This window comes from Homalodisca vitripennis, chromosome 1, assembly GCF_021130785.1.
Source record: "Homalodisca vitripennis isolate AUS2020 chromosome 1, UT_GWSS_2.1, whole genome shotgun sequence".
Lineage (NCBI taxonomy): Eukaryota > Metazoa > Arthropoda > Insecta > Hemiptera > Cicadellidae > Homalodisca > Homalodisca vitripennis.
In genome coordinates this window covers 238204952-238228172 of record NC_060207.1, presented here as the reverse complement: position 1 = coordinate 238228172, position 23221 = coordinate 238204952, and the positions used below count along the sequence as shown (strand labels likewise).

The 23221-nt window shown below is 33.6% G+C and overlaps 3 protein-coding genes across 9 annotated transcripts in view; 2 read left to right on the top strand and 1 right to left on the bottom strand.

The window, feature by feature from the left end:
• Positions 1–1281, bottom strand: part of LOC124353199 (thymidylate kinase) — a 129153-nt gene extending 127872 nt beyond the window's left edge. Inside the window, exons 1-2 of the mRNA XM_046803089.1 lie at positions 1206–1281; positions 18–85 (exon numbers count right to left, since the gene is read on the bottom strand). The gene's annotated coding sequence lies outside the window, so the exon portion shown is untranslated. The remainder of the gene's footprint in view (positions 1–17; positions 86–1205) is intronic.
• LOC124353198 (ETS-like protein pointed) overlaps positions 1–23221 on the top strand; it is a 357362-nt gene that overhangs the window by 20734 nt on the left and 313407 nt on the right. The window lies entirely within an intron of this gene.
• Positions 3764–22333, top strand: LOC124353197 (zinc finger protein 431-like). 3 transcript variants are annotated; one of them, XM_046803076.1, is made up of 10 exons: positions 3764–3895; positions 7155–7321; positions 9138–9281; positions 12984–13085; positions 13307–13521; positions 15482–15649; positions 16914–16969; positions 18819–20350; positions 21619–21726; positions 22083–22333. In XM_046803076.1, the coding sequence occupies exons 3-10, from the start codon at positions 9167–9169 to the stop codon at positions 22238–22240; spliced, it is 2454 nt and encodes an 817-aa protein (XP_046659032.1). In that variant the 5' UTR covers positions 3764–3895; positions 7155–7321; positions 9138–9166; the 3' UTR covers positions 22241–22333. The 3 variants fall into 3 exon arrangements, with proteins under 3 accessions (XP_046659032.1, XP_046659033.1, XP_046659034.1); XM_046803077.1 differs by lacking the exon at positions 7155–7321; XM_046803078.1 differs by lacking the exon at positions 21619–21726.

Here is a 23221-nt window from a genome sequence, read left to right as displayed (position 1 = left end):
TTTTACAAAGAACTTACTTTTATAATATTTTTATTTGGCTAATTTCAGTTGCATAACCTATATTGTCAAATCTGGCACTATAAACATTAACGGAGTGGCTATATGCCCGGTCACCGGTCTTGGTTTCAAAGAACGGGAAAGACTATGACGTCACAGACTGTGACGCCAAAGGTTTTGAAGTACTGATGGCGAGAGAAAAGAAGAGACCTGGATTCTGGCCTATCTGAAATTTGCAGGCGCTACTACTAGTATGTTGCCGCACCTTGTTTCGTAATTCCATTATTGTTTCACTGTTCCATTGCTAGGATAAACAATACGCAGAGTTGGCTGTGGGGCGAAGCGCCTGAAATTACCGCGCGGCAACACACTAGTACACAGCTGTGCGCCGGCACGGGCCAGGTCTCTTCTTTTCTCTCGCCATCAGTAGCTCTAGCACTGTGCATTGTTATTAAAATGGCGGGTTGTAGAAAGTTTAGTTCTTTTGACCAGTTGAAAATTTTTATCAATAATAAAGAAAATACGGACCATATTCAATTAAGAATAAGTGATTCGAGATATGCTATATACTTTAAACTGTACCAATATCCCTTCTATAAGAACTTATAGTCCTGCTAAAGTCCGATAATACATAAGTGATTAATAATAAAACTATTTTTAATCGGTAAATAATGGAAGAATTTATTTTCAAATATCTCAAGACGAGAGACTAATTTCCCTCTTACCACTTACATACAATATACAATGAAATCATAACCATTTGAGTGTTATTAGTAAATAAAACAAATGTTCCAGTTATTTTATGCTATTAAATGACATACATATTTAATATGAAAAAAATTATTTATAATTAATTATGATTTCTCTTAATGACTATTAATTGAAACATTCCAGTAAAATTGAGAGAAACAAAACTATATCTAAACTACGAAGTGTAGATTCTGGTACATGGTTAATTTTTAGTTGTATATTTCTTCTTTTTAATTTATTTAAGCGTACACTTTTATTACATTACCGTTCAATATATTACCAATGCATAATATGCAATTAATAAAATAGTCTACAAATTGTGTTTTTTATATTTCTAAGGCAGTGGTGTAAAGGTGACAGTTATGGCTGCCCTTTCGTTACGTCACGGTTGACGTCACCACTCATCGCCCGTCTGTCTAATCTACAGACGGTAGCCGGCCATATAGCCACAGCGAAACATTAAATATTGCATTGTTATCGTTAACCTGCAAATAACTGAACTGACTGGCTGGCTGGACTAGACGAGCTCCTCATGCAGCAGCAAAATGAGGTGATCGCAACCGGCGGAGAGAAAGAGTGGGAATAGAGAGGCCCCTCCTGCCAACTACAGATAGCCCGTGTATTGGAATAGTGGAATGAGCAGTCCGCGCGTTCTCGCTCCGTACTCCTGTGAGTTTAATTTAGTTCAGTACCTGGCAAACCTATTAAAATGTATCACTGTATTTTCAAACCCCTTTCCGTAATTTAGTACAGCATACATATACTGATGAATCACCTTTGGAAATGTATAAGACTGGGGTTTTGAAAATTGACATTGATGATAAGAACTTAAAAGAGCAAGTACTAAAACAAATTTCATTTAACAAAAACAACACTCCTAATGACGAGGCTCGCACAAAGAGAATTTAAGAAAAAAAAATCACATCCTCATGGAATATGAGTACATGTTAAGAAAAACAACTACTTCAGACCAAAAAGATTATATTGATAAACATTTCACACAAATGTTAACTGCATTAGATGCAATGGCCACCACTGAGCAGATACCAGTTAAGGTAAGTCCAATCACTTAATGAGCAGTTTAAACTAAACCACTATTTATTGTTTAATTGTAAAACTTAAATTGAATTAAATTTAAAACAAGTAATAGCAGCTCAAAACTATGCCACGGAAAATTCTGTCAAATTTATCGACTTTATGTTTTAGGAAGAAGAGTGTAAACAGAAGGCAACCAGGCAATACCAATGTTACTAAAAAGAGACGTTTTCTTTCCACCAAACAGAACAAAAAACCCTCGCATAGAGGCCTCACAGAGGAGAAAAAGTTATAAATTTATCTAGACTTAAGCCTTCTGAGTGACAATGGCAGACTTCAATAAATTATATAAATTAGTGTAATTGTAATTGTATCATAAATCTGTATATTCGTAGCATTAGAGATCAGTACGACTAAATTATTTTCATCATATGAATTACATAAATATTGCTGTAATATAAGTGTAATATTTCTTACATAAATATAAGTGTTCAAAATTGTAAACCAAACATATACTAATATATGATCTTAAACTGAATTTGTCAGTTACATTACTATAATATAATTAGGAAACTTTTATATTAATTTATTAATTATGTCATGTGCTATATTAGGTATTTGCCAGGTAGTTGTTATTGATTTTGTCATATTTCTATAATTATGTTTTCGGTTGAATATTTACTCACAAGTTTCTTTTTTAATCCTCTTAGTTTATTATAGGTATATAAGGGCATGTATGTCAGTAATATGTATGTACATATGTCAGTAACAAAATCAAAACACTAAAAATGGCACAAATGTGTTCCAGAGACACAGCCGTGACAGATGTTAAGTTGCAGATAGGTGTTGGAAACATCAGAATCCTGTTTGCAGCGATTTATCACCTATACAATTCTCCATAACAACCACTAACTGCGGAGATGAGGCAGATTGTGAGTCCGGAACCTTTACGAGGAGGCACCTGATTTGCCGTTTGTGATGCCCAAACTGCTTGGAGAAGCAGCAGCAACATCAACAATCGGGATGAGTGCCTTTTGGATTTTCTAGTAGAATCTAACTTAGTTATTATGAATCGAGGCCGTAAACCAACTTTTGTACAAAGGAGAGGTACAGGGTTAAGAGAAGAGGTCTTACATATAACTCTGTCTAGCAACTATATTGTAACTGAAGTTTTAAACTGGAGTGTGCTAGATGAAGCATCTGCTTCAGATCACAGTTATATCTCTTTTAACGTGAGGTCGAACAAAATAAATGAGACCTGCAGAAATCCAAAGAAAACAGATTGGGTAGCGTTTAATGCGGAGCTAAGAAGCAATCTAGTAAGGGAAAATGGGTATCAAGGTGTCGATGATATGGCTAACTCTCTGCAAGACGCCATAATAAGAATCGTACCATAAAGCCTGCCCCATAACAGAAAAGAATTAAAGGAAAAAAGCATGTTGGTGGAACCAGGGGCTGGAAACCTTGAGGAAAAACCTTTGCAGAGCATTTAATATATGTAGACGTGCAGGGAACTGGGATTGGTACTCTGCTGCCGTAACAGAGTACAATAAAGAGGTGAGAAGAGCTAGGACAAACTCACCAATTCCGTCAGAGTATTGATAAGGTACCTGAGTGTGCAAAAATCATATTAATATCTACTATCTGAATTATGTTTATAATTTTTTTATGATAAGTATATTTTAAAATATATTGACGAGTCACCTGTTCATTGTAGATCTTATCTACTACAATTATGTAATGTTACGTGAAGATAAAGTTCTGATTTCTGATAAAAAAAGTTCTCACATGAAACCTAGGGTTTTTTGCACCTGATGGGATAAAACGCTCTGCCCTGGAAAGTTGTAGTCAAGTGAGATATATCACTTTGACTCTCACCACCTCAAAAATCGACAAGTGCCTTTCAACCTGTCTATTACAAAAATCAGTTGTACAGATGAACTTCCATGCAAACATATGATTTGGTCAGCTGTCTCACGACAACATTTGAAAAATAAACAAGTGATTAACCTAACTATAAACTATCTATTGTAATGTAAACAAACTATTGTTAATGTAGTAGTATTAGTCGTATTGGTCCTGAAGTTTAAATTTTATTTGGTCCTTATATTATGTAAGTGCATATTGTTAAACCCTTATATTATTTTAGTGAATTTTGATAAAGCTCAAATATTCTCACACTTAAAGTTAGTATATATAACAAGTTTTATTAGCGATATCCTGGATTATAGATAACATTCAGAAGGTTCCATAAGCCAGGGTAATATATAAATTTGTTCAACCTTATTTTTTGTAATAGTTCAAGTAGATGCAGTTTTGAAACACCATAGCCGGAATTACTTCTGTTAGATCTAGTTAGGCTATTTGGGTTAGGAAACCCAATTTTTGCTCTAAAAACTGTTCAGAATCTCGTGATACAGGGTGTACTAATCCAGAAAGGAAACATTATGGGTGAGGAAGCATCAAATAAGGAAGTTATGGCAGTCGGCTCGGGTATGGATTTGGCCTTCATGTAGTCTGACGGGCAGGAGGGTTGTCCGTTGATATGCGTGAATGTCATGTAAGCTATTTATTTATGTGAGTTTCTATCAGTTTATCCCAAGTTAGATTATAAACAATGCTCTTGAGTGGGGTGATTAGTCCTTGACTACGTGACTACTAGGTAGTAAGGCTAGGTGAGTTTCTTATTAGTCTACATCAAATTATTACTTATCCTCCACCTCAAAATATAAAAAAAATAAATCATTGAAAAATGTTGGTATTTATTTACAATACCGTGACCATGAAAAATGGACTTTTTTCATGGGTTTGGGCATTTATAGCCAAGTATTATTATCACAGGTGCATATAAACTGGGGGGAAAGTATATTATTGTATTATATTGATGCCTTTCGGGCATTATTGCGTTAAAGATGGAAAATAACTGACAAAAATTTTGTCGAACAACACTTGGAGGGTTAAGGATCAGGGGCATCACGTGATCTGGGATTCGACTTTTGCAAGCTCGAGTTAATTTTTTTTCTAAGAGAGCAAGCAGTGCACAGCACTGCGCAGCATGCGCAGCGGGCAGGCATCGTTGACAGGATTAACGTACTAGTCAGCATCATTTCAGTAAAATTGCCAGAGGTACTGTCAAAAAACAGAGTTTTCAGAGGATTTCAAAAAAATCGTAATTTTTTTTATTTTCGTTGCCGACGAATTTTTTCTTCACTATTGTTTTCAGGAAAAATTGTAGTTTTCAGGAAAAAAAAATGAACATACCTTTCCATGGTCACGTTATTGTAAATTGATACCAAAATGTTAATAAATCTAGACATTTTTATGATTGTATTGTATTTTTAATATTTATTGAATATTAATTTAGTTTGTCTATACAATAACTGCCTTTGATATTATTTGAGTTAGAATCATGAATTTTATTGATCAAAAGGCAAATACTATGATAAATGACATATGAGATTAAAACATATTTGGTAATTGTGAAAGTAACGGCCGGAGCGGCAAAGTACGAGTTTCACATTATTAACTTATGGGAATCATCCCACTGAACAAAACAATATAAGGTTTGACAGAGTGGAAATAAGAAATAACGAAATTGTAGAACATAAAAAATGAAACAACTGTTCACACACGGAGCATTATTTCCATGTTGTACATCTGTGTCGGGCGACACGTGACCTTTTGTAACCGAGATTCAACCTCGTGATGATATCATCAGATGTGGCGTCATCTTTGGAAATATGTAAATGGAAAAATAATATTGAAATGAGCAGAATTTTGACCCAAAATTGTTGATGTTTAGGCTATCTTAATTTCCAGCTACAAATTAATTAGTTGTTATCGGGTTGAGACGAGTGCCTCCGGCCACCGAAGGCGCTGCTGTAGCCCGCGCTGATGTCAACAAAAGAAAAACATCCCTCGAGATAGAACCTATCAGTTAAAGATTAAATTCTGGAGGGGCTGATCAGAAATATAAATTGAAATGTAATGCAAAGAGTTTTATGTAAAGTGTAAAAAACATAATAAATCACCCTAATATTAATATATAAATGGTCAATAATTGAGAATACTTACCATTAGTGTGTTGGTGGGTAGAGCTGAGCGGCAGCAACAAAAGTGGTGGATCCTGGTATGTGGGTGTGGGTATTTGGCCTTGAAAAGGAGTTCTGCCAGGTACCTGACAAAATGGTCACCCCGGACACCATAACGAGGGATGTTCGCTCTGACTTCTCGCCAGTGTCTTTCAATGGTGTTTGTATGTGCACCGGTATCAGGGTCAAGAAAATTAATAGAATGATTGACGTAGAAGTACTTGAATCCCTCGTCATCGAGACAGTTGTAGGCCTTCCAACAGTCGCTAACGATTGTCGTACCTGACAGAACCCATTCTTTGATTACGGCAAGGAGGGTGTCCTGGGCATGTTGTTCAACAGGAACAAGGAAGAATTCTCTGCTCTGCCTTTCGATTCCCTCAAAAACCCACTGTCCCTGAATTCTTCTGCCGCGATTGTATTTTCTCCTTCCAAATTTAGCCTCATCAGTTTGAACAACTGTCAGAGGATCACCAATTTTCTTTGACGTCGTTGAAATGCGATAGAAATACATTTCACGGCAGAAAGAATACCAGTCCACCACAGAATGTGCAGAAACGTCAAACTCCAACAAAACACAGTGTTGTCTCGTTGGCTTCAAATGCAACAACATGGTAACCATGTCTCTATGTCTAATCGTGTTTTTTTCAAAAAAGGAACCTGCCCGGGCAGATTTTTTACAATTACAACATTTAAAACTTTTTTTTACTACTGTAACGAACCTTTCTGTTGCAACGAAACATCAAAGTCTTCCGGTTTAAATCAATATGCGACCACACAACGAACAAATACACTCATTATTAAAAATTCCATGTTAAATAAAACACTCAGACAGAATTCACTATGATTCGTCGAACTAGTGGATGGTTGACCCATGATTGACAGGCACTCACTCGATCCAAACTACAGTGTATATTTATAAGATGGATTTAGACCGTATTGGGTTTCCCTAAACTAAATATTTACCTCAATTTTGAATTATAGGCTGATTGGTGGTAGGTTGGTGGGATTAACAACAACTTGTGAGCTGTAAAGTAATTTACCAAATGCACGTGATTCCAAACAAAAGTGTGTCCCGAGCGAGGCTTTCAAAAACAGGACATTCTGTTCAAAATAGAAGGTCTGTTCACCTCAATAGTATTATACATTTATCAATAAATAACTAGATTACGATTCTTTAAAAATAAATATAGGGAATACTAATTAATTAACAGCGTAGTCTATAGTCTAAATTTAACTTACAGATCATGTTTTAAACTGTTTTGTTTTTATATTTTTCAGAATAAAATTTTAAAACACTCTTATATGATTATGAAGATATTTTCTGTTTTCTGCAATGATTCGAGCCTATAGTATTGCTATACACAGGTGTTGCTAAAAAATTGCTACAACTCGGAGTTAAGTCACTCTTACGAAGAATATTTCTGTGTCCCAAATGATTTAACATTGTAAGTACTGCACCTAATATAAAGAAATTTTTGACCTGATTCAAGTGTCCTTTGGGTTAAGTTTCATGAATATCATGGATGTATAGGCTATTAATACTATGGTAGTTATATAGGCTATTAAAAATTCTTTATCTACAATTCAATATTTTAACCTTTCCAGTGCCACAGAGCTCATCCTGACCTTCAAGACTTTGATTGACCTTGTTTCAAGCTAATGAATGCAAGAAACTCCTGAAGCCAGTTATACGTTTCTCGTTATTAGTATTCAGGTTGTCCATTATATCTGTGCCACCACTCGAATTACCAACACTACCATTTTATGGATAATGGCCACCATTTATTTCATAAATGACTGAATTTACAATAAAGTTTAAATGGAGGACTTCATCTACTTTTTAATGACAATTAATAAAATGGTATTAGAATTTTAAAACTTGGCCGCCATTTTCCAACTAAATTTTCATACGGAAACCCTTATTATATTTTATTGCAATTTTTGATATAAAATAACATTTTAAAACGTTTTTATTCATAGTAATTTATTTTTAACACACTCATTTACGAGCTACAGGCCGCTGACATTTTTGAAAATTACATGTTTAAGAACTGCTGTTTGAGTAATTTCATATGATAAGTAATAAAAAAGCGGATGAGGTTATTTTTAAGTGGACCATAGTCTTTTATACATTCAGTAATATAACGAGTGTAATTAATAAACTGCCAACATAAGTATACAATTTTAGTAGTAAGTATGAAAAAATGTCACCATTGTTGACAACCAAGTCGTGTTGTGTGGGGATGGTTTTATATTTTTTTAACCATTGCAGGTAAAGTATTAAAATTTGAGGTGTCAACACCATATATGAAGCTAATCCAGATCGTTATATGTTTATGCCACGATCAAGAAATATGTCAAAAGTGTATGTTTATAGCCATTGTACATGTACATGTACTTTATTATAAAGTGGTCTAACACTCAAACTTTAAGTTTAACCAGAAATTTATTTTAAAGACAAATACTCATCATAACAGCACCTTCAAATAGTGTTTGGATATTTAATATACATAACTCTCTTGTAATTGCACTTTATAATGTACAGGCGCTTTTAAAAGTGTAATCTTTTGCAGCGCTGCCTGGTGGCAAGTTACATCAATGAGCTAATAGCATAGCATAACCTTCTCCGTGAAAAATATGTATACATACAAATTTTCATAATGATCGGTCATAGTGATATAAAATTTTCATATAACTTTTTTTTAACAACTCTTTCTCACTTAAAACGTTGTCAATAGAAACAGGCTGTGAATACTCTTTGAATTCTGCAACACTTTTATTATCATACAACTAGTACTAACAGAAATATTGTCATGCTATTAAATTATTATACTTTCTTGTAATTAATACTAAATTTAAAACATACTTAGTTATTTCTACTTTTCATATCCTAACATAAATTTAATACTGAAATAAAACAGAAATGAAGAAATTGTAAAAATATGCTTTTTAATTATTTTATTTTTCAGTAAATTATTAAATGAAAATTTACATTCTTCAATGTCAATACTGTTTACTTTAGCAAATACTGTTTTGCAAATATATATATATATATATATATATATATACCATAATCAAAGGAACATTTCACAATTTTCTCGTGTTTTTCTTGTAACCATTCAGTAAAACAACCATTCTTCTCCTTATTTCTATCCTCTATTGTCCCAAATTTAACAACAGAACAGAAACTTCTGACTTGGTGAAACACATTGTATTATTCATATGCTGAAAATAATTGAATTTCTCAATAACATGTTATAGGTGCAAAACCAGGCTGAGAAACTGAAAGAATGGATCTAGATGTGAGCAGGTGTGTGGACTGCTCACCCACGCCAACCATATTTACTACCACAACCACAGATGATCCTCCCTCTTGTGTATCACCGGAAGGATCTGCTGAAGAGAGTAAGAGTCAATCAATAGTAATTTTTTCTTGGAATTAAATGGTAACTGAATTAATTAGTTTTGATTCAGTGTTTTTGTCTCAAGATTAATTAAATTCAATATGGAGTGAAGTCACATAGAAATATTAACAGCAGTGGACGTAGTATTTTGCATAACAATAAGTATGGTGCTTTAGAATCTATGTAGTTTTAATTGCAAAAATGTGTAAGTCCTTATCCTTAGGTCTTCATTGCTAAAGGGATAGAGTCAGGAATGCTCTAAGCGTATGTGTGGGCAAAACAGTCCATGTGGTAGTATACTGTGTGTACATGAACATTATGTATACGCTACATCTTTGTATACCACATCAATAGCAATACTAGAACAGTAAGTAAATCAACCAAAATCTACTCTTAACATAATGGTTGCAAGCATAACACTATACAGACAACTATGTTATAACAACTATGTAACATAAAGTGTTGTTAAAAGATGATTGGTCGGAGGGAAGGGACCCTCTTCCACCAGCGGTGCTTGAATGGTTTACAGACGGCTTTAAAACAAAAAGCGGCACAGGTGCTGGAATTGTGGGGGTGAGACAATGCAGGAGCTGGTGGTCCCTATGGGTCCTTATCCTACAGTTTTTTCGGGCGGTGGTCGCAGCCATTATGGAATGTGCTTGTGAGAATCTTTGTCTGCGATATAGGAGCAAGACGATCAATATTGTCACAGATAGTCAGGTAGCACTGATGGCGCTGGACTCTTGTGTGTTCAAATCTAAACTTGTCTGTGATTGCTATAAAGTCATTTCTTCCCTTGCCAGAATCAACAATGTGACTGTTTGTTGGGTTCCTGGTCATGAGGGAATCCCTGGGAATGAAAGAGCTGGTTCCCTGGACAACTGGGACTCAGCATCAATTATGACAGGTCCTCAACCGTTCTGCAGTGCAGTATTTCAAGATGTGAATCCTTTGGGGCTGTGTCAAAATGAGATCTCGCTGAACTTGAGAGAAGGTGGAGGTTGCCTCCGGGTATGAGAATGAGCAGAATGGTATTACAGTCACCTCCCTCCAGAGTGGTGTCTGACCTTCTCTCACTAAGTAGATCGATGTCTTCTCAGGTGATAGGTCTGATCACAAGACATGGTCACCTGAGAAAGCATCTTCACAGAGTCTGCATCCTTCAGGAGGATCCGCTCTGTAGAATGTGTGATGAGCAGGAGGAAACTGCTGAACACCTGCTCTTTGATTGTCCTACAATAGCAAGGGAGCGGTATGCCATCTTTTGTAGTTTTGGACAAGGGTGGTGAATTTCCCCAGGAGGTCCTGATAGGTCGTTTTCGGCGGTTTGTGGAATTGCTGAAATCATAGACTGGTAGGCCTCATGGGTGCGCAAAAGGCCCTTGAGGCTTAAGTGCATGGCAATAGGCCGCCCCATAGAAGAAGAAGAATAACATAAAGTGAATGTAAATTTACAGAAATGATGGGAACTGACCTCATCTCTCCAACATTGTAAAACGAGACCAAATAGTTGCCATGTATACTGAACAGACTCAGGTAACAGTGCGTTTGGTTAGAACTGTTAGGCTCTGCTGTACTGAATTTATTTCTTTTTGTATCCTAATTCTTTAACAATAGGTTTATGGAAGTTCAATAAAATTTGTTTAAATTAATTGCCACTTTAGGACGAGCAGGTTATTTATACCCCGCAAAGTAAGTTGCCCCAGAAGACAATGCGGTCTATATCTAGTTGACACTGGTTTTGCAGAAAAAGATGAGCAGGCTGTCTGTAGCCCACTTTGTTTTATTGTTTATGAGTCAAGAAACATCGTAAAATCATAATTCTCTGTGCTAGCATATGTCCTATGACCTTTCTACAAATATTTTATGCAGTCATGGTAACATAATCGTCTGCATCTTTTTTGTCACATTATAACTGACACATCATGTCATTCTAGCCGTGTTGTCAGTCAGGCGATTGTGTATTTGTGTTTTTTATCCTTATTTTCCAACCAATCAACATCAAAGTTTTCTTTAGGAGTGCCGATGGCTGAGCGGTCTAAGACTAGCACAGGTTCAAATCCTGTCTGTGGCCATAGCACTATTTATTTATCAGTACCATCGACTTTCTCTTTTGTTCTGTCTGATATGATTCTTGCACAGGCCAGTGGCCCATGAGGACAGACAGAATAAGACTTAAAAGGAGATCAACATCTCCTTTAAAAAATGTATACTCTTATAAAAAATAGAGTAAAGAACTGAAAAATGTGGTTTCCTACAGCAAAATTAATATTGTTCGTATAGTAAACTAACGGTAAACAAAAATATTATTACAAAAATAGACACAAAAAAGTTGTTTTTTTACCTAATATAAACATTATTAAATAGTGTTATATTGTCGACAATTTTATTTTGAGTAATAGAATGGAAAAAATATCCTAATAATATTATAAATGCGAAAGTGCCTTTGTTTGTTTTGCTTTCAAACGTAAACTATTCAATCGATTATACTGAAATTTTACATGGACATTTTTATGGTCCCTGGTGTGAATATAGGCCTATTCTCATTTAGAAAATTCATCCAGGCTACACCCTACTTGTCTTTAAAAGTAGTGAAAAATCCCATCTTGGTCTCTGAAGTTGTGAAATATTAATTGAAATAACCTGTCATATGTGTAAACTTTGTTTTATGGTAGCACAACCACATGTTTAATTAATTTAACCACTATTTTTAATTTCTTTATAGTGCGTAAATTTTCGAAGGAGAAACCATTAGTTTTCACGCCATTGTGCCATTGTTTTGTATCAGCGATTTGGTAAGTAAGTACACTCATCTATCTTAGAAAATGTCCTAAAACATAAGATTGTTATAATTTGACTCCAAAGACTCCCTTTGAAGCAGTCTATGCTAGATTAAAGTTCACTGGACTGTGCTTTTGAACTAATGTACCAATTCCAGCTCTAAATGTTCTAAAATATTTTTCATTTATAAAAAAATCAAACCCATAAATATTCTTACTGTTAATGTACTTTAAACTCTACATTTTTATCAAATATTATATATATATATATATATATATATATATCTCCATATGCATACCGTATATATGGTATAAAAGACAAAGTTACAGTCTATAAACTTTTACTATAAATTTAAAGACTGTTTGTTATAAAACCCATCTTAGTTTAATTTTACAAGTAGGCTTCTCTGATCTGTGATATATATTTTCTGGATCAGAAAACAAGGCAAAATCAACTATGAAACAAAAAATACTAAGAATGAAGTAAATTAGAATGGGCATAAATATACAATTTTTGACATATTTTCTTGATTGTGGCAACAATGAAACCTCAACATTGACGTCAGAAATGTAATTCACCCGAACCAGAATGTCTCATACAGATGCAAAACCTAAGAAATTGTGTGTGAAGCTGCGGTTAACTGCTAGTATGTATATCTTTTTTTAATACTGAACTTTTAATGTATTTTAAACGTTTGAAATTTTCCTATTTTTACCTTTATATTTTCAGCACAATCTTCAGAATAAAGTTGTCTCTTCAAAAGTATGTACATGAAAACATTTACAAAAATTTGAGACGTCCTAAAAGGATTAACAGTTGGATTTGTACAACTTTGTTGTGCAGCAGTCAAGAGATGTTTAAATAAATATTCATATTTCTGAATTCTGAAGCTTCTTAAGTTAATTCTTAACTCTTCTTGCAGTTGATCTACCCACTAACGCTAATGGTCTGGCCAGGATGTACGAGTGTGTACTGAGTCCCTATGAGCTAACATTGGACATAGACCATCAACCAATATGTTACCGTAAGAGAACATATACTCTCTTTAGACAATATGTGTACTTATAATATATTATGGCAAAACCGTATGATATTTTATGTTAAATACAATTTTATATGTCAGATAATACTGCGTCTGTTAATAATTAGAAAATTTGTTATATATATAATAAATTGTGTAAAATAATCATCCCTTTTTCAGTATGGCACGATTAATTGTTATTTTTTAAATTATTTTATTTTTAGACAGTCCACAGCTGATTAGAAACAAAAAAGAAGGTGATGCCGAGAGCATAACGGCAATTCTTATCAATCTACGATCTAACACCGAACTTTATAAAACGAACAATATGTGCAGATTTTGTATGGACACAATATCTGAAGACTGTGTTGAGATTTTTGGAAATTCTGATGAAGCAGCCGAGCTTAGAAGAATATATGAAGAACTTATGCCTTTTACAGTAAGTAGTAAATTTTCAACCCTGTTTTTTAATGAGCACCTAAGAAGTAAGACAGTTATATGTACAAAGTTCCTTATAAACCCATTCTGTATTTTTGGAAAATTTCGTGATGAATGGTAGTTTGGCTGTTATGTATGTAGCCTAGATAACATGAAAATAAATGAGGAAGAACAGTAAAATGTTTGGATAATCAGAATTCAATAATGGGGGTTTATATTATTTCCGTGCTTCCCCAGACAGTATTGAAAATTTATAATGTTCTTATAAATTTGAATCAGATTCACAGATAAAAAGGATGATCGATGTGTCAAAAAGACATTCATCGACATTAATCAAAGACATTGTTGATTAAATATCAACAAAAAGACATAGGTATAAAAACTTTCCATACTGAAAAAATAATTTAGTTTGCTGAACAAAAAACAAATCTTTTAAAATATCACATATAAGTTTTCAGATCATAAAAAGTTTAGTTGTAAAAATAGCTGTTTCTATAACACTATTTCAGATTTGTAAGTATCTGAAATGGCTATTTTTAGTGTAACATTTTAAAACTTTTCCCTGGAGAGTACCTCCGAATCCCCTTTATGCTGGTGGATATTCAAACTCCCCAGACCCCCCCGGTGAACCCCCCGAACATAATTTTTTTATCTATGCCACTGGCAAGTAATGTGAAACCGACTGAAATTTATCTTTAATTTTTATGATGTTCATGGTGAAGAACATGATTTGTGATGGACTGGTGAGAAAGTCAGCGTATTTAACACATTGAACCCTAGGCCTATAACAATGGATTTACTCAGTATACTGGCAGTTTTTTTGTGATTTTGTAATAATTTTGAAAATTATGAAGACATTGTTTAAATCTAACATATTATATATAAAATTAGAGAGGAGAAAATGCACTTTTAGAAAATATGCCTGTTGATGAACAAAAATTATCTAAAAAAATGATGAAGTAAACAAAATTATGGAAAAAATAAAATTTGAAAAATTGTAACGTTACAGAAACGTTTAATTTTTCAATCACGTAATGTTCTATAAATGTGTTTTTGATATAAAATTAACATAAAAGAAAGAAAGAATTCATGTTAGTGCATGTAACCTAAAATTATACAATGCAAATTTGAATTAAATACCGGAGCCCGACCTGTACTCGGGTATTTGTATTCAATGTGTTAATGAAAATTGAAAAATGTCCATGGTGAGGCTCAGAGTGTTCGGTCTTCTGTTTTCTTGTTTTAATGATAAATTTCATCCCAGATTTAAAAGCATTAATGCACACAATATTGAGAGACTTTAAGTAAACTTTAAATTCAAAAGAAATGGTGAGAATGCTCAGTAAAGAATTTGTGTTGTTGCATGACCAATATTTAGCCTTGTACTGCTGGCAACACTGAAACAGTGATTTAACAGTTTCGTTGGAACAGTTCTATAATCTGTCATGGCACGGCCTGACTACCTCTTGTTCTTGCACATGAAGTGTGAGCTAGGTAGCAAGAACTTTAAATCTGATGATGTGGTGAAAAATGCAGTGGAGTTGTGGGTATCATCATTGGTGGGAAATTTCTATGACGAAGGTTTAGAAAAGCTGGTCATTTGCTACAGAATAAGTTGGCTTCAAACATTTTTTTAATTATTTTTTTTTCAACGTTATTTACTATCTGAATGAAAAAGAGGGAAATTGGCTGAATTTTTTGACAGCAACCTTGAAGATTGTGAACATAGGGAAATATTTTGTCGCAGTTCAAAACTCAAATCTGTTTTATCATGAAGGTTGTATTCTGTACTCAACCTGTATTTTCATTGTTCCAGTACTTTTAAGTTGACAATGAATTTAATTGGACGGAACAACTTTACATTACAATTCAGAAATGTACAACACTAGCACCAGTACGAAATGAAATATGAGGCGATCTATTAGATCTTGAAGGTAATTATGTTTTGTAATTTGTTGCAGGTAAATATCTGTGATGAATTTCCTCATAAGATATGTAGAACATGTATACAGGATCTTAAGACATGCCATACGTTGATGGAGAAATTCAAGAAAGCCTATCGTTGCCTTCAACATGTTGCCAAATATTCTTTATTTGTTGAAAATGATGATGTCACCGATGCCAATAGTGTAAGTCAACGTATTACTTACTTCCTTGTAATTCTATAATCATATTATTTTATAACTCAGTCAACATTTTTTCACCCGAGTCCCAACTTTGTCTTGTCATTTCACTTCTCCTCCACTTACTAATAGAACACTCTTCAACCCATCCTCCCCAGCACCTGCAGTTAGCCTTGAGACGAGTGTATTAACAGTATTAGAAATGTAGCCTCGAAAAGTGTTTGATATAATATACAATAATAAACCTTTCAAAACACTTTTGTAGATTTTTATTGTACAATGTACATTTCGAATTCAATGAATTCATCATCAGGTACTTGTAGGTTATGGTAAAAGAAGTAAATAAATAATTGAAAGCAAGTTGTCATGTTTTTAACTACCTTGGTGGCTAAATTTTTGTATTTATTTTTATATGTGATCAATTTATATTGTCTAAAAGTCTATTGAATAATACATTTTTGTTAGGAAATCTTTGTCATTGAATAGTACATTAGGATTAATTTTGGCACTTTTGTAAATTTCAAAATGTTCTAAAGTTGACAATAGGTGACTTTTTTTACATGTGTGTAAAATTAAAAAATCATTTTATAAACAACGATATCAATTGGCTTTCAAAACTTCCAACAACCTCGGCCTTATAATCAACAACAAAAGTAATTCAACAAACCATAATCAAAATTAACAATAGTTGAGTATACAAATTAAATGGCAATGATTGTCAAAACCACTACTGTATATTGGACAAACCAGCCGATCCCTCAAATTAGATTTAATGAACATATAAAAGCATTGAAGACATCATCAAATTCAAAATATGCTGACCATTTAAATGACACCGGCCATACGTACACAAACATCAAAAACAATCTTTAAACTTTAAACGTATGCAAAAAAGTCACCTATTGTTAACTTTAGAACATTTTGAAATTTACAAAAGTGCCAAAATTAATCCTAATGTACTGTACTGTGTAATCCTATGTTTTATTTATTTATTATTTGAATAAATATATTTTCAATATAGTATATGATCACATACTGTAATTTATGCCCAATAAGATATGATTAGTATTCATGTGTAATTTATTTATCATCATTGTGTATCTAGAACTTGATGGTAAGAACAATTTATAATAAGTTAAATTAACCAGGCCTTATGGTTCAACTGGTATATTGATCAATTATTGTATTTGCCTTTTATACATCACTTATTTGAGTATGACAATATATTGATTAATTCATTATTTAACTAATTAAATTAACAATTTTCTAGGATCCAGTAGAATTACCCTGCAATGATGAGGGGATAATTCAGCCAGACGAGCAGAAGTAAGTTATATCATGTTTATGTTTCAACCATACATTTTTTTACGTTGCAGTCTTAGCCACCAGCCGTAGTGGCTAGTTACTATCGAACAGGATAGATTATTTTATGACTTATAAAAATGGTAAATGAACGAACCTGGTAGTCTACACCAAGTTAGTGCCAATCTTAACCCTTCGCATGCCACTAATAAATCCATTAATTTTCCTATAACGCCAAGACAAGTAAAAAATTGTTTTCTTTAAGTTCAAAGCTAATTTTTATTATAGCTAAATTATAAAAGCAAAAAAGTATAAAACAGGGCATTTTACTTAAAATTACCGTATTTATTGATAAAAATTTAAAAAAAAGAACTAATTTCATTCTAAAATGTAATTAAACTGAAAAATTAAATTACATTTCACTATAAAACTAGTTAAATATTTCAATCTAATCACAACACTACCACAAGATGAAGAATAATAAAGAGATATGTTGTAGAGGTAGGTGCGCTTGTGACAACCGAGAAAGCAGTAATACACGCCACGGATATGTTTGGTTATGGCTCTGTAGGAGACGCAAAACTGACGAGCAGGTGGTCAGAGTTAGACAAAGGGCGCTCCCCTCCCCCTGCCGCAAAGTGAAGGTCGTTTATAAATACTTCCTTGGCAACCGTGATAAGCACGGAGCGTGCACCGGGCATTTTAAAGGCCTTTTGTGAACTATAAAACTCTTCAAGAGACATAATCTATAATATCGGATATAACTGTATTTGACATTTTGGTCAAAGTCTACTATTCTAATATATCTGTCTATGGTGTGGGAAGGGTTAAGATGAATACATCTGGAGAATAAACGCAGGTTCCCTCAAGGTGAACGTGTAAGTACCTGATCCATTGGTCTTCTTACCTTTGCTGACTTTTACAAGAAACTAAACACTGTGTTTAGCAAGATTAAAGGCAAGTTCCAATCCGTCACAACTTGCTTGCTCTGTCTCATCCAGAATCGTCTGAATACCTCACTTAGATTCCCCGAACAAACGAAGGTCGTCAAAAAAGCCTAAGAACTGACTCTCTATTCCTAATAAACCTTAACACTCACATTTCATGCCACGGTCCTAAGGCAGATAAGGACCTAAAACAATGGAACACTCTAGACGAAGGCCCACACGATATACTGGAACCTTTCACCTACCACTTTAAACACCACCAAGCTTCTGCCATGTATTCTCAAAACCCTTTTTTTTCACTTTCTAACTGCCAAAATTTTTCACAGGAGGGTTCACTTCTGGCTGGTTTATACCTTCCAGTTGAACCCACGGTGGGTACAGCAAAAAACCAATGTGTCTCTTAAAGCTGGGCAACTTTGACATATTCAGTCAATGACAGACATATTATATAGTTTATATATAATTCAGACTTTAAATTATTCACAGTTTTGTTTAGTTTATTAAAATTAAATAATGATTTTAGAATATTATTTTCTCCTTGATTATTTTTATGAATACTTATAATAATATTAAATCAATCCATAAACTTTTGGTTCCCTGATTAATTAATTTGGTTTTGTATTAATTTTAGTGTTCAGTAGCTAAACATTTATCTGTCTTGGCAAATTTTAAGCACCTTTAGCTTGGAGTCAGTGTATTGTAAAAGTCAGAAACTTCTGTTTAATTTAAAATATAACTTCAACATAGTTTGTTAAAACTTACTTAACTATTATTAACGATACTTGATCAAAATAAAATATTTTATGAAATGAACTGTACATATAAATATATAATATGTAAATACATATAAATATAAATTCTAGCTGAGTTTCAAATTAAGTTGAGAATAGATTCAGGGTAAAATTCAATTATATCTTTTGTTTTAGGCAGTTACTGACGTGTGAAAATCTAATTGGACATGCATTAAAATTCAATGAAGGAATGAAAGTAGAAGATGTACAACAATATGAGTTTGTTAATTGTACACCAACATTGAACCATTTAGATACAAAGGGAGAAGTCAATATAACCTTAAACCAATTTGATAAAGGTTCAGAAAAAAGCATACTTTCAAACCAGGTGCCACTTCCAGAAGAAGTAAAGAGTTTATATAAATGTCGAGAATGTTCAAGAATGTTTAATAGTTGCTCAATCTTGGCTAAACACATTAAAACAAGCCATAGAAAATTCAAGAAGTTTTCTTGCATAGTTTGTTCAAAGCGGTTTAATAGTTCAAAATTGGTTTCAGAGCACCATAAAGAAGAGCATGCGTTCTTCAAAATTGTTTGTTCTATTTGTGATGGGATATTTGACACAGAACATGATCTCAACAGTCATCATGAAACAAACCATAGGCTCAAGCATATTATTCAGTGCAATGAAGCCTTTTACGATGAACAAAACCCAAGTAGTCACTTTGGTTACAAGAATAATACCACTATTATTGAACGCATTACTTATGAAAAAGGTATCGAAGCTTTGTACAGTGGGAAAATTCACGAAATGAATCAAGACTCTTCCTGTGACCAAGAAATCTGTTATGTGTGTGGTGCTGTTCTTAAGAACAACGTAAGTTTCAAGAAGCATATGGAAAAACATGAAAATAAAACCTATCACTGTGATATCTGTGGTAAAACGCTGAACACTCTCAATGCTTTCTGGAGACATAAGAGATTTCACAAGCCAGAGTGTAAGGAAAAAACCTTTTTGTGTCAGTACTGCCCAAAAATATTTATGCAGAAAAATACGTTAGAGAAGCACCTTTTCGTTCATTCTAAAGAAAGACAGTTTTACTGCGAGTTCTGTGGGGTCGGATTCAACCACAAGCGGAATTTCGTACAGCACATGCGGAGACGTGAAGAGTTAGGCGGGATCCGCTGTCCGCGTCAAAAGAAAAAAAAAGATGGTAATTCTGGTGTATCCAAAAAGGTAGCTACAAAAAGAACTGTCCCCAAGAAAGAAGATCTGGAATGTGATGTATGCCAAAGGAAATTTATTAAAGTGGCGAATGTTAAGAGGCATAGAAGGTACCATTTCTGTCCGAAAGGTGATCCAGAAATTATTGACAAGTTGTTGAATGAACCGGAGATTCACAAGTGCGATGTTTGCGGAATGAAATTGTTTTCGAGAGTGGCGTTACAGAACCACAAGAGTAAACATACAGGCTCTACAAAGCCCTTCCAGTGCGAGTTTTGCAAGAAGTTTTTCTGCAACTACAGCATGCTCTACAACCACGAGAGGAGTCACACGGGGGAAACACCATTTCTGTGCCGGCATTGTGATCGAGGTTTCGGATCAAGGCTTAAGCTGGAGGTTCACGAAATGGAGCACACCAATGAGAAGCCCCACGAGTGCGAAATCTGCCACAAAACATTTAAAGCTCGGAAATATCTCACCACCCACACACGTATACATAAAGGTAACTAACACTTTTAAGTTATACATTTTTAACTGTGCAACTGTATTTTTAAGGTAGACCAAAACTAAGTACTGAAACGTCATCTGGCTGATCATCAGACTCCGAACAATAATTAATATTTATTTAGTAATCGAGTTTAAACATGGTCAGCCTGTATTCACCACTTTGCAAGCCTTTAAAAATCAAAAGAAATATAACCACTCCTTGTATCTTATATTGTTATATGGTGTTTTCCTCTCTATAATTATATAAAACAAGATTGTTTATTGCAAAAAATGTAAAATGAATTATATAGGAAGTATTAGAGTATCCTGATTGATAAACAATAGAGTACTTAAATTTAGCATAAATATCAATCTTATAAACATACAAATTAAATTTATGCTTCAGTTGTTGAAATTTTTTTTATAAATCAGCCTTGTTTAAATGGATTAGATAAACCACTATTAGTAAAATTCTAAACTCAGAATATGTTTAATCAATTTTAAATTGTAATTGTTCTCTTGTTATGTCCAATGTGATTATTTACAATGTTGCCTTGCTTTAATTATGCAGAATTTATCGTAATCTTCTAATTCTTGATGAAAACCACTATGGTAGGTGAAGTAACAGATTAAATTTCACAGTCTAGATTGAAGTCTTCATCACAGAATTCTCAGTAAGACCAATAAGACTTTTGAACCCAGGAGGGTTCACTTCTGGCTGCCTTGTACCTTCCAGTTGAACCCACCACTGGGCACAGCAAAAACCGATGTTTCACTTCAATCTGGGCACCGTTATGGATGGCAAGGAGCGGCACATCACTAACCGCAAATGTCGAGATTCTGAAGTTCAAGTGTCATTCGATAGGTCTAGTCTACTGCAGGAGATGACTGTTGGAGTTGGTGGGGTTCCCTAAGAGTCAAAGGTTCTTGCCAGCCTAGACATAAAGGTGTGACACCCCCTGCCTGTTTTGACTGGAGAGGCTGGTTCAGAGCTGGCTTCCCCTTCATCCGAGAGGACAAGACTGAGATTAATGACCTAAATTCTTCTTTGCGGATCTCGACAGGAGGCGACCCGTACCCCTAATCTTACTCATCCAGAATATCCTGTCACTCCGGAAGCAGTGCAAAGGTCCTTTTAAAGAGCAATTACTAAGCTTCTTGTCCTAAGAGAACAAAAATAAGGCTGTAACGTGTTAATATTGAAATGAAATACTTTATTTATTGTTATAAGTATTTTAGAGTTTCTTTTTGTTCAATTGTTGTACTGAAATTTCATGTTTTTAGATGCTGCTTCAATCAGGCCTCATCAATGCACACAGTGTAACAGAGGATTTATGACTGAGGGAAATTTAAAGCAGCATGTTGAGTTGATTCATAAAAGTGGACAACAAGGTGGAGTAATAGAGTTTTAATTATTAGACTATCACTTTCTGCATTATATAGACGAACATTCTCAAATTCACTGACAGATGTAAAACATTATACTTATATATGCCATAAAGCATATACTTGGCCTACTGATTTACTTACTATTGTCACAAAAGATGACAAATTCAAAAATTCCATAATTTTGTAATACAAACTCTACAACTTCTCATCCCACTGGTTTTTCAAGTTTAAATAGAAAACACTAAAATCTCAAAGCCAAATACACAAAGCGAATAAAAGGCATGTGGATAATCAAGATTTTACTGTAGTGGATTCTATGTGACACATTATTGTATTGTATTGTAAAACACGTTTTTCAGATGAAAATCAATCCTATGCCTGCACCATGTGTGATAAAATATTTGTAAAGAAAGAAAGCGTACAAAAACACCTACAGAAGAAACATGAAGTTTTTGAAGAAAAACAAAGTGAAGCTAAAATGCAAGTGGTGGAAGATGAATCTGGAAAAGTGTTATAAACTCCTTCTAGATGAATAAATCAATAACTATTGGTTATGAAGTACAAGACTGTTTTCATAGTTTCTCCTATTGTAGAATATACATGTAAACATTTTATTAATTTGTAAAATAAAAAGAAAACTGGTAATTTCAAATGGTTTGATGAATCTCTCCTAAGCTTACATGGTATGAACATAGAAATAATTTAATTTCAAAGTTGTCAAGAGTTTGTTTTCTATTAGACAAACTTAAGAACTGTGTTAGTATTAACTTAATTAAAATTGCTTTTACTTTAGCTTTTTTCATTCTCATTTTTTGTATGCAAATATTTTATGGGCTAACAGTATATGTGCAGAAAAAATGTTCATATGGCAGAAGAGAGTTATAAGAATTATGTATTTTTTGGGTTGCAAGGATAGTTGTAAATCATATTTTATTAATAATAATAATAATATTGCTTTTACACACATTTTTATTCTTCAAAATTCAATCTATGTATGAGAGAATTTATATTATTTTACAAACTTTAATGACATACATAATTATTACACAAGACATGCCAATGACTTAGTTCTGCCTACAACTAGATTGACTAAATGCATTAAGACTCATCAATATTTATAAATCAAGCTCTTTAATAAACTCCCTGAAGCATATAGAGTATTAGATTTGCAAATTTTTTAAACGAAAATTTCCACATGGCTCACCTCTCTAGCCTTTTACTCAGTAAATGAATTTTTGAATATAAAGGTAAATTACAGCGATTAGTAAGTGTACATTATATTTTATACTTTATTGTAATGTGTTGTAATATTTATTGTTTTATGTCTGACTTTGTATATTCTGTAACGAAAATAGCAACAAAGTTTATTCTGATTCTGAGCATTTTATTTTTATTGGTAATTCTTGTATATATTAAATTATATTTTTAATCAATACTACATAAGTGGATTGATTTGCTTTCAGATTCTTGAATTTCTGTTTGGGTCAACATGCTTGCT

Coding starts and splice junctions, on each gene's coding strand:
- LOC124353197 (XM_046803077.1), top strand. CDS start 9,167: ATGGATCTAGATGTGAGCAGGTGTGTGGACTGCTCACCCACGCCAACC. Junction 9,282..12,983: donor GGAAGGATCTGCTGAAGAGA/GTAAGAGTCAAT, acceptor CTCTTCTTGCAG/TTGATCTACCCACTAACGCT. Junction 20,351..21,618: donor CCACACACGTATACATAAAG/GTAACTAACACT, acceptor TCATGTTTTTAG/ATGCTGCTTCAATCAGGCCT.